The sequence below is a fragment of the Loxodonta africana genome, chromosome 8, assembly GCF_030014295.1.
Source record: "Loxodonta africana isolate mLoxAfr1 chromosome 8, mLoxAfr1.hap2, whole genome shotgun sequence".
NCBI classification, from domain to species: Eukaryota; Metazoa; Chordata; class Mammalia; order Proboscidea; family Elephantidae; genus Loxodonta; species Loxodonta africana.
Window position 1 is genome coordinate 97,931,442 of NC_087349.1, and position 12,054 is coordinate 97,943,495.

At 41.6% G+C, this 12,054-nt stretch overlaps 1 protein-coding gene across 2 annotated transcripts in view; it reads right to left on the bottom strand.

The window, feature by feature from the left end:
* AOAH (acyloxyacyl hydrolase) overlaps positions 1-12,054 on the bottom strand; it is a 264,955-nt gene that overhangs the window by 229,383 nt on the left and 23,518 nt on the right. Inside the window, exons 1-2 of one of the 2 annotated variants that reach the window (XM_023544293.2) lie at positions 9,084-9,162; positions 331-426 (exon numbers count right to left, since the gene is read on the bottom strand). In XM_023544293.2, coding sequence (XP_023400061.1) covers positions 331-412 — 82 coding nt within the window. In that variant the 5' untranslated portion in view covers positions 413-426; positions 9,084-9,162. Of the gene's footprint in view, positions 1-330; positions 427-9,083; positions 9,163-12,054 lie in introns of those variants that run through there. The other variant, XM_003406941.3, reaches the window with a different exon arrangement.

Below are 12,054 nucleotides of genomic sequence, written 5' to 3' on the forward strand. Positions count from 1 at the left end.
TGGCTTTGAGATCAGTTGGCATCCCAGCCTAATACTCTGGGTTGATATGGACTTGTGTGCATCTGTGTATGCGTATGTGGTGAAGTTAAAATAAAATCATTGAAAATTATTCATTATTTTGACCTTCAGAGTACTTAGGGCAGTGATCATCAGGTGGGCAAATCATAACGAATGTGACACATAAAACAATTGAGTCTTCAACATTTTTTCCCTAAACGTCCACAGCAATTTTCTTCTACCACAGCAAGCACAGGCTACAAACTCACTCATGGTGACTCGTGAGTGAGAGGAGAAGTAGGCCCACCACAGAGTGACCCTTTCTGTACTTACCAGGCAAGTAGCTGCACAGTCTTTCCATGGCAGCCTGGGCTGTAGAGTTGTGGACCTGAGCAAGCTGCTCAATCACAGACATCACCAGCACACATCCTACAGGGGAGCAAAGACCATGTCAACAGTGTCACACAAAAAGAGGTGCTGGTGGCTCAGGGGAAAGAAAGGGGGTGTATGTGTGTGTCCTTAAGAACACTAAAACAAAAACAAAAACCCCACACACAAAAAAAACAAACCCATTGCTGTCAAGTCAATTCTGACACTGATTCATGGTGACCACATGTATGTCAGAGTAGAACTCTGCTCCAGAAGGTTTTCAGTGGCTGGTTTTTCAGAAGTAAATCACCAGGCCTTTCTTCCTCAAGAACAGTAGTCTCTCCAAAACAGAGAACTCATTTGCCATTTGCCTTTTTAAAATTCACTGTGTGCATAAATGCATTGTGAGTTATAGTGAAACGTGAAGTGTAGGAAGTTTGTGGGCTTCGGGATCAGAAAAACTGGGGCTCTCAGTTCAGCTTTGATATTTATGAATTATGTGACTTTGGAGAAGTAATTCCATCGTGCTTAATTTCATTTTCTTTTTGGTTATATGGAAGAAAGTGATGATGTTTAAATGGGGTAGTGTGAGGGGAACAGCCTGCACAGAGTAGAAGCTGAATAGGTGTGAGTTTCTTTCCAGCCCCTTCTTCTCCCTTTTGTAGTAGATGACTTCGTTACAAAAAAGATTCTATACTTTTTCATTCTGTGACCCAGGTTGAATTTTTAATTATAAAAAAATGGAAATTTCATAGCATCTGTAGACAAAAGCCCTGGGATAGGGTCCTGACCTTAAGATCTTAGACTCACCACTTAGCCTTTCTAAGGCTTGACTTCCTTGTTGTAAAGTAGATAATAATATCTTTCTGTAGGACTACTGTGATGATTCCCCCATGTACCTGTCAGTTTGTCGTACTGTGGGGGCTTGTGTGTTGCTGTGATGCTGGAAGCTATGCCACCGGTATTCAAATACCAGCAGGGTTACCCATGGCGAACGGGTTTCAGCTGAGCTTCCAGACTAAGACAGACTAGGAAGAAGGATCAGGCAGTCTACTTCTGAAAGATTTAGCCAGTGAAAATCTTACGAATAGCAGCAGAAACATTGTTTGATATAGTGCAGGAAGATGATCCCCCCACGTTGGAAGTCACTCAAAAGACAACTGGGGAAGAGCTGCCTCCTCAAAGTAGAGTCAACCTAAATGATGTGGAGGGAGTCAAGCTTTCACGACCTTCATTTGCTGATGTGGCATGACTCAAAATGAGAAGAAACAGCTGCAAACATCCATTACTAACAGGAACGCGGAATGTACAGAGTATGAATCTAGGAAAATTGGAAGCCGTCAAAAATGAAATGGAAGTCATAAACATCGACATCCTAGTCATTAGTGAGCTGAAATGGGCTGGTATTGGCCATTTTGAATTGGACAATCATATAGGTGGATGGCCTGTTATGCCGGGAACGACAACTTGAAGAGGAATGGCGTTGTATTAATTGTTAAAAAGAACATCTCGAGATCTATCCTGAAGTACAACACTGTCAGTGATAGGGTAATATTCACACACCTACAAGGAAGACCAGGTAATATGACTATCATTCAAATTTACACACCAACCACTAAGGCCAAAGATGAAGAAATTGAAGATTTTTATCCACTTCTGCAGTCTGAAATTGATCGAACGTGCAATCAGGATGCACTGATAATTACTGGAGGTTGGAATGGGAAAATTGGAAACAAAGAAGTACCAGTAATTGGAAAACATGGCCAGAGATCACATGATAGAATTTTGCAAGTCCAACGACTTTTTCATTGCGAATAGTTTTTCACCAACATAAACAGTGACTATGCACATGAACCTCACCAGATGGAATACACAGGAATCAAATCGACTACATCTGTGGGAAGAGACTATAGAAAAGCTCAATATCATCGGTCAGATATCATACATATAGAAAGGAAGAGGTCATTAAAAAGACAGGAAGAAAGAAAAGACCAATATGAATGTCAGAAGAGACACTGAAACTTGCTCTTGAACTTTTAGTAGCTAAAATGAAAGGAAGAAATGATGAAGTAAAAGAGTTAAACAGAAGATTTCAAAGGGGAGCTTGAGAAGACAAAGTAAAGTATTATGATGACATATGCAAAGACCTGGAGATAGAAAGCCAAAGAAGAAGAATATGCTCTGCATTTCTCAAGCCGAAGGAACTGAAGAAAAAATTCAAGCCTCGAGTTGCAGTAGTGAAGGATTCTATGGGGAAAATATTAAACGACTCAGGAAGTATCAAAAGAAGACAGAAGGAATACACAGAGTCACTATACCAAAAAGAACTGGTCGACATTCAACCATTTCATGAGGTACCGTATGGGCACAAACCAATGATTCTGAAGGCTTTGGAGAAAAACAAGGCTACAGAAACTGACGGAATACCAGTTGAGATGTTTCGACAAAGGGATGCAGCACTGGAAGTACTCACTCATCTATACCAAGAAATTTGGAAGACAGCTACGTGGCAAACCGATTGGAAGAAATCTATATTTATGCCTATTCCCAAGAAAGATGATTCTAGTGAATGTGGAAATTATTGAATATCAATACCACACGCAAGTAAAATTTTGCTGAATATCATTCAAAAGCGGTTGCAGCAGTATCTTGACAGGGAACTGCCAGAAATTCAAGCCAGATTCAGAAGAGGATGCGGAACCAGGGATATCATTACTGATGTCACATGGATCCTGGCAGAAAGCAGATACTACCAGAAAGATGTTTACCTGTGTTTTAATGACTATGCAAAGGCATCTGACTGTGTGAATCATAACACATTAAGGATAATATTGTGGAGAATGGCAATTCCGGGGCACTTAATTATGCTTATGAGAAACCTGTACATGGATCAAGAGACAGTCATTCAAACAGAACAAGGAGATACTGCGTGGTTTAAAGTCAGGAGAGGTGTGTGTCAGGGTTGGATTCTTTCATCATACCTATTCAATCTGTATGCTGAGCAAATAATCCAAGAAGGTGGACTATATGAAGAAGCATGGGGCATCAGGATTGGAGGAAGATTGATTAACAACCTGTGTTATGCAGAAGACACAACCTTGCTTGCTGAAAGTGAAGAGGACTTGAAGTATTTACTGATGAAGATCAAGCACCACAGTCTTCAGTATGGATTACACCCCAACATAAAGAAAACAAAAAACACAGTGATAAAGGGAGAAAAGATTGAAGTTGTCAAGGGTTTCATTTTACTTGGATCCACAAATCAACACCCATGGAAGCTGCAGTCAAGAAATCAGAAGATGCATTGCATTGGGCAAATTTGCTGCAAAAGACCTGTTTAAAGTGTTGAAAAGCAAAGATGTCAGCTTGAAGACTACCGTGTGCCTGACCCAAGCTATGGTATTTCAATCGCCTCATATGCATGTGAAAGGTGGATGATGAATAAAGAAGACTGAAGATGAATTGACGCCTTTGAATTGTGGTGTTGGAGAAGAATATTGAATATACCATGGACTGCCAAAAGAACGAACAAATCTGTCTTGGAAGAGGTACAACCAGAATGCTCCTTAGAAGAAGGACGGCAAGACTACGTCTCACATACTTTGGACATGTTGTCAGGAGGGATAAGTCCCTGGAGAAGGACATCATGATTGGTAAAGCAGTGAGCGGGTTAGTGAAAAAGAGGAAGACCCTCAAGGAGAAGGATTGACACAGTGGCTGCAACAACGTGCTTAAGCATAACAATGATTGTGAGGATGGCAGAGGACCAGGCAGTGTTTTGTTCTGTTGTACATATGGTTGCTATGAGTTGGTACTGACTTGATGGCACCTAACAACCTAACAAAAACTGTGATGATTGAATGAGGTAATAGTGAAAATGAGTACACCTTTGAAATCACAACATAAAATATTATTCAAGCATGTTGCTTGAACCATGTAGCAATATAATAGGTATCTAGAAAGACCCTTGGATTAAGTTAGGAATATATTTCTTCAGTCCCTTGATATATGTAACCGTGAAGTCTTAGCTGCTAGGCCTTCATTCCTTGAAGATTCTATCACCTGCCAAGATCTCCTGAACTGCTCCCTTTTCCAAAGGGAAGGGATTTGTTTTTCTTCTATGCACAAAAGTTGGTCAAAGATCAGTAAGTCTGTGAGAGGAAGTTCTTAGGTCCAATTGAGGTAAGAAGAGAAGGCGCTTAGCAGGGATATATTTCTAAGGAAGCAAAGGAAGCCTTACACCCAACATGAAGTTCCAGGGAGCCTGAGTCCAGCAGTAAGCTCATTATAGTTCATCTGTTCAAGGAGTTGGGGCCCAAATTCATGTACTTAGTGTCATTAAAAACCAAATTCCCACCAGGACTCCCTGAGGAATGGAGGCTAATAGCAGATGTGAATGATATAATTGGGTATTTCTAGAAGAAATAAGAGACTTTCACCTTTCAAGCCACTGCAACTTCTGATGAGGCTTTGGCCTCAACTCTTCTGCACCCTCAGATCAAGCTGGCCAAAGATGGGCTCTCCAAATCTGAGAGTGAAAGGTCTTTATAATCACAGTCTTGCTGAGCTCTGAGGAGCACCCATGTTCTGGTGCATTTATCTTCATCAACCCTCAAAGTAGACTGACTGAGGGAACTTTTAACATAATCTGTGGCACTTCAGGGTTTTATTACTTTGCAGTGAGTTTAGTAACTGATACTTACTAGCACTTTTTGGTGTAAAAACATTTTAATATATATTTTATTTTACTTTAAAAATAACTTTTCAAAACATAAAGCAATATAGTCTCATTTTAGAACATTAAAAACACAACAATATAAAAAGATAAACATCATATCACTCAGAGATAACCAATTTCACTTGTATAAGTATATAAAATATATTTAACATATGTGAATATTTTCAACATTTATAACATAATTTTATACCTTGATTTATGTATCTGATAATCATCTACCTATTAAGTCTACATGGAGCTAAATTTCAAAAATTGCAACTTGAAAAGCAATTATAAATGATATTAAAAAGTGATAAAAGGATGCAATGTGGCACAGTTGAAAAGGGAGCTTCGAAATGAAGCAGACTTAGGTTCAAATCCTGGATTGGCCGCTTACTGTGTGACTTTGAACAAGTTACCTGACCTTCCTGAACTTTATTTATAAGTGTTTTGCCCCATAGACCATACGTTTCTTGAGAGCAGGAACGAGGCCTTACTCATCTCCAACTTTCAGTGTCTGGCACATTGTCTGGTTTGGAGGCTGGAAGCCAGGAAAATTTGCTGACTTGAAGTGAATTGACTTCAGAGCCATCTGAGTGACATTTCAGTCATTGGTTGCAGGAAGTCTTCATGTTGTTGTTGTTGTTGTGAGCTGCTGTCAAGTCATCCCTGACTCATGGCAACCCCATGCACAATGGGACAAAATGCTGGCCAGTCCTGTGCCATAGGGTTTTCATTGGCTGATTTTTGGAAATAAATCACCAGTTCTTCCTTCCTAGTTTGCTTTAGTCTGGAAGCTCTGCTGAAACCTGTTCAGCATCATAGCAACAAGTAAGTCTCCACTAACAGATAGATCAAGGTGGTTGTGCATGAGGTCCTACAGCTGGGAACAAAACCCAGGTCTCCCTACGCGGAAGTCAAGAATTCTACTACTGAGCCACTAGCATCCCTCTGGAAGTCTCCATAGGAAACGGCTAATGGATGCACCTACCCTTGCTTCCTAGATTGGCCTTCTCAGTGACGTTCTTTACTGTCTTTTACAGTCTCATGATAAGACATTACTCCACTTATCCTTCTGATGTGAAACAATCGGTGTTCTTATTTGAACCAAAAGCAAATTCTGTAGCAAATTGACACCATGTGAAGCTCGGAATCAAGGAAGAACATGGTGGAGATGGAGCTGAGAACTTGAGTAGCAATCACTTCACACAGCATCTTGTCAATGAGCCTCACCTTGGAGCCCAGAATGGACTTGAAGCATGGTAGGGGTAGGGAGGGATTTGGCAATAAAACTGGGAGACCTGGCACAGACACCAAGTGGAGAAGCTTCCACTGTGAATTATGCCTGAGACCTAGCCTGTTGCAGTTACCACTTTACGTGGCTTCTTAAAAATTGTGGAAAACCATGATTATTCCAGACATGGCTTAATATAGCTTCAATTATCCAGAACATTTTCAATTTGCACCTTTAAAAGAAAGAAGAAAATAGCAATCTGGATAACTTAAGTGAAATAGGAGCATTCAGGATGTACCCTTCGTAGTTCCAGATACATTGTGAGGGTAGACTGAATTATATATTAAAGGATAAGTGGGGGGGGGGAGGATCTTGGGGGTGATTATAGACTTGATGCCATTTTTCTGCTGAAGTAAGTGTGACAAAGGAGGACACAAGGGTAATTTTTGGTTGTTGTGCTGCTTCAGTTTCCTCTAAGTGATGAGTCTTTGAGAAACCAAGTATTCAGAGGGACCTGAAATAAACACGTTAGTCCACTCAGAAGAGTCCCATAGTCTGTGAATGAGTTCATTCCACCACCCCCTCAAAAGGATCTGGGTGTTTCTGTGCGCCATTTTTTACTACCCTCTGCTTTGCTTAATAAGTGCCTATGAATCTTTCAAGGTCTTCCTCAAACTCCATAATCTCTGTGAAACTTCACTCTCTTCCCCCAATCAGAATTCACGGCACCGTCCCCTCCTTCGCCCCAGTACTTCTTACTCATTGGACAGGAATTAACTGCTGTTCTGACTTCATCTCCCCTCACATCACCCTAACTGAGGGCAAGGTCAATGATTTATTCTTCCACCACTCTGCTTCATGAGTTCAGAACACATTTACTGAATGGATGAGTGAAGGAAAACACTTATTGGAAATACACTGCATATCAGCGAGGAATAGACCATCTCTTCATGGAGACACAAATGAAAAAAAAAAAAAAACCTATGGGAGCCTAGACATAGAGCTAGAGAAGCTCTGCCAGTAGCTTTCTTTTTGCCCTCATGGAGCAAAAGCCATGTATAGTTTGCCAAATATCAGAGGAGGCTGGCTTTAGCAAAACAAGCATGTATTCAATCAACAGTTACTGCAAGAAACCGTGCTAGGCTTTGTTGCATGCCCAGATGAACAGTGAAGGGGAAACAGGCTTTGTGAGGCCAAACATGGGTACCTCATGTGGTCCTAGTTCACTACAGCTTGCTAAGTTATCCTTATGTAAGTCCCTGGCATGTAGCCACTATGTCCACAGCCATTATAAAACCTCTGCCCTCTCACTGTGGGGCATGGAGATCTGCTTTAGTTCTATGGCCACCCAGGACTCACCTTATCTGTAAGCCTCCCTAATAAACTCCTTTGCCGCCACCCTGGAGTTGCCCATCTCTTTCTTGGTCTCTCTGCACCCTCCATTTTTGGAGGCAAGTTTCTCATTAATGGTTCATGCCTGGACGAACAGAATATAATCCCTTTCCTCAGAGAGCTCACAATATAGTTCTCAAATTCACATAAACTGAATGGTGAGTATCAGGAAAATGCTAGGTGAGATGTGACTTTGAAGAGACTCTAAGGCAGAGCAGAAGGCCCTGGGTGGTGCAAACAGTTAATGTGCTCATCAGCTAACTGAAAGTTTGGTGGTTTGAGTCCATCCAGGAACTCCTTGGAAGAAAGGCCTAGTGATATACTTCTGAAAAATCAGCCACTGAAAATTTTCTGGAGCGCAGTTCTACTCTGACATACATGGGGTTACCACGAGTCAGAATCAACACAATGGCAGCTGGTACTAGTTAAGGCAGAGTATGTGGGAGAAAAGGCATTCCCGGGAGGGAAACGGGACTTGCTAAGACTTGGTGCCTGAAAGAGCATGGTTTCTCCATTTTTTTCATAATTTAATTAGAGGCACATTTTTCTTTCTTGTTGGTACTTAAAATAATAGAGTATCTTAGACCAATGGCATAATAAGAGTAAAAAAAAAACAAAAAAAACAAAACCCATGCCTTTGAGTTGATTCTGACTCTTGGTGGCCCCATGTGTTACCGAGCAGAACTGAGTTTCATAGGTTTTTTCGGTTGTAGTCTTTACAGAAGCAGATTGCCTGGCCTTTCCTTCTCAGTGCTGCCAAGTGGGTTTGAATGGCTAACCTTTTGGTTAAGAGCTGAGAGCAAACTGCACCATCCAAGGACCTAATGACATAATAAGCTTGATGAAATGCCAGAATTGGAAACCCACAATTGGTCCAGTGTAGCAGGAATATTGGGTGAGCATGGAGGATAAGGGAACTCTTCCTGGAATTTTTCCTTGAGGAGTCTCCATTCCCAGTGATCCAGTGATCCACAGACTTGCACACTGTTCCCCAGTCCCTGAAAAGTCAACTCCAGCACATGTGTGTTGTTTGTTTTAATCCATGGCTCAGAAGGATGAAGGTAAAGAGAATTGTGCTGCTTGAGACCAAGCTGCCTCTTTGTAACTTACAGAGAAATCCCATCAAGATCTTTTACAAATTTCATGGCTCCTAACACCGCTGGCTAAAATTGGAAAATCATTAGACAGATAAAATGGAACAACAATGAAAAACAAAGTAGGTTGCCTCTGAAGTCTAGGAGAATCTTACCACTGTCATCACTTTGCCTAGTGAAGAGTTATTATGATCAAAATGGCCCTGCACGAAGTAGGTAACAGGGTTTGGAATACATAAACATCCAGGTTGGTGTGGACTCTGATTTAGAGTCCTATTACCTGGCTGTCTCTGCCCATCTTCAGCTGGCTCAACTCCCTTTCCAGTCGGATTGTTAATTTAGGGGCTGCAATGAGCCTTGTCCTGCACCCTATAGAGGCAAAAAAAAAAAAAAAATTTTTTTTTTTTTTTAAGAGTGGAGAAATTGACTTTTCTACAGTGTCCAGTAAGAGGTTTCACTGTCTTGACAGGCTAAAGAATGTTTTCCCTGGGAGAAACACATGGGCAGAGTAATTCCTGCCATTACAGTCTATTCTCTGGCTGCTAATAAAAGGTCTGGCTGGGTAAAGGGAGCTTGTCAATGCCGCTGTGTATTTTAGGCAGTGAGGAGAGCGAAGGGGAGCTATGCGTTTTGCTCAGTGGTCACCGCCTGAAGTCTCACACATGGACAGACGCTTCTCACCTGGCCTCTGAAAATAGTGAGTGTAATAGAAAAAGACACTTCTGATATTGTAGAGATTGAAGCAAACGGGCCGAATAGAAACACCTGCCAGGGGGACCGGCTTCTGGCCACAGACCTCAGGCAGACTACAGACAGTGCCAAGGAATCCTTTTGAAATGAAACAGAACTCTTGAAACTCTAATTATAACCATATCTGTGCTGGAGGGAAACACAGCCAACTGCGGCGAGACGTCTATTAGATTTGCCGTTCATCTGAAGCCCACACTGCATTGAAAAGCTGGGAAAGCACCTGGCGGTTGTCAGAGCCAGAGTCCATGTGACTACACTTCCTTTTCCACCCTGAGGAGGGGCATTAATAATTCATCAAGTTGCTAGAGTGTGCGCTGCTGCCCTTTTCAAAGTGTTTTTGCATTAATTATTACCTCATTCAAACTTTTAAACAACTCATAACTGTGGGAATTATTACTCTCACTTTGCAGATAAGCAAAAGGAGACTCAGAGAGGTGAAGTGCCTTGCCAAATATGTAGCTAGGAGGCAAGGGAACTTGAACAAAGTATTTATTGAGCTCCTTCTATATACCAGGCACTGGGCCAGGCAGAGTTGAAAAGAAACTGACATGGTTCCTGCCCTCTTAGAGATTATAATGTGTTAGGGAGAACACATCATAAATAAGGGAACAGACAAATAATTATAAATAATGTTAGGTGCCGTGGAGAAAAGGAATAGGGTGAAGAAATCGAGGGTAATGAGAAGACATAGGATATAAAGATTTTTAGCTAGAGCTGATGGAGAAGGCTTCTCTGGAGAACACGAAAGATGGACAACCTAATGAGGGGCACGAAGCGTGAGGACCTGGGGCAGGGCTTTGTAGGCAGGGGAACCTTGTACGTACTTGATGGCCCTGGGATAAGAAAAACCTTGGTGCCAGAGCCCAATAGTAGGAGGTGAAGTACAGGGATAGGCAGAGGCTGGACCCGTAGGCTTTGTAGGTAGAATTTATCCCCAGTGTAATGGAGGCCATGCATTGGTTTTGTGGAAAGGATACTGTGATCTGAGCTGTCTCTTTAAAACATCATGCATTACCATATGACGTAGCAGTTCCACTCTTAGGTGTATAGCCAACAGAATTGAAAGCAGTGACTCCAATAGATACTTGGACAACTATGTTCATTGCAGCAGTTTTCACGATAGCCAGAAAGGTGTAAACAACCTAAACTCACATCAACAAATGAATGGATAAGCAAACTGTGGCATACACATACGACAGAATATTAATCAGCCATAAAGAGAAAGGAAGTCCTGATACATGCTACATGCCATGCATAAGTAGAAACATTATGCAGAGTAAAATAAGACACAAAAGGACACATATTGTATGGTCCCGCTTATATGAAATATCTAGACTAGGCAAATATATACAGACGGAAGTTCATTAATGGTTACAAGGGATGGATGAGAGGGAGGGGAAAAGAGAGGTTCATTGCTTAGGGGACACTGAACTTCTGTTAATAGTGATGGAAAAATTTAGAAACAGATAATGGTCTCCGTTGGACAACATATAAACACAATTAATGTCACTGAATTGTACATGTGAAGAATGTCAAAATGGCAAATGTTTTGTTAAATGTATATTTACCTCAATATATATATATATTTTTTTAATTATCATGCTGGCTGCCATAGGGAGGAAGGCTCTTAGGGGGCAAATGTGGAAGCAGAGGGATGAACTAGGAGGATATTTTGGTTTTTGAGAGAGATGATGGCAGATTGGATACAGTGGTGATAGCCATGGGGATGGAGAACAACAGACAGATTTGAGATCTATTGTGCAGGCTGAGTTGATGGGGTTTACCAGTGCATTGCAGGAGAAGTGTCAGGAAAAGTGGGACCCTGGGGAGGTGCACAGCACAGGTTTGGGAGTCACACATAGCTGGATTTGGGCCTCTACACCTGTTGGGCCAGCCCAACTTTGTCAAGTACATCCCCTCAAGACCTTCCCCTTCGTGGTCCTCTACCAACACCTACAATTCGGTTCTCCTCAGATTCCACCAGTTGAATGGGAGCTAGGATAGGGATATGTTGTAATTTTAATGAATAGCCATTACCCTAGGCCTTTCTCGTGTGAGTGAAAAGAAAAACCACCAAGAAAGAAAGCTATGAAAATAATCACCTAAAATTATTCAACTGCCTGCCTTGTTTTCCTGAGATATTAGTTACTAAGCCAGAGATGGTAACATATAGCTCAGGTATGAGTGATACTGTACCTGTGCCCTTTCTTTTGATTCTCCCCCTCAAAGTCTGGGCATGGTACAAGGTGGGGCGGGGCGGCGGGACAAAAAAGAATGGCAGGGAAGAAAGGGAATGGAGATGCTATGGTACAATGCAGAGAAGAGGAATTAGGAGGTCATACAGATCTGGGCTCAAATCATGCTTCTGTGACTTATGAGCTAGGTGTCTTTGGAAGGCTAGTTAACCTCTCTGAGCCTAGATTTTGGCATCCATGGAATGGAATAATAATATCCACTTGCATGGTACATTAAAAATGGCCACAGATTCTTTGTAATTACTC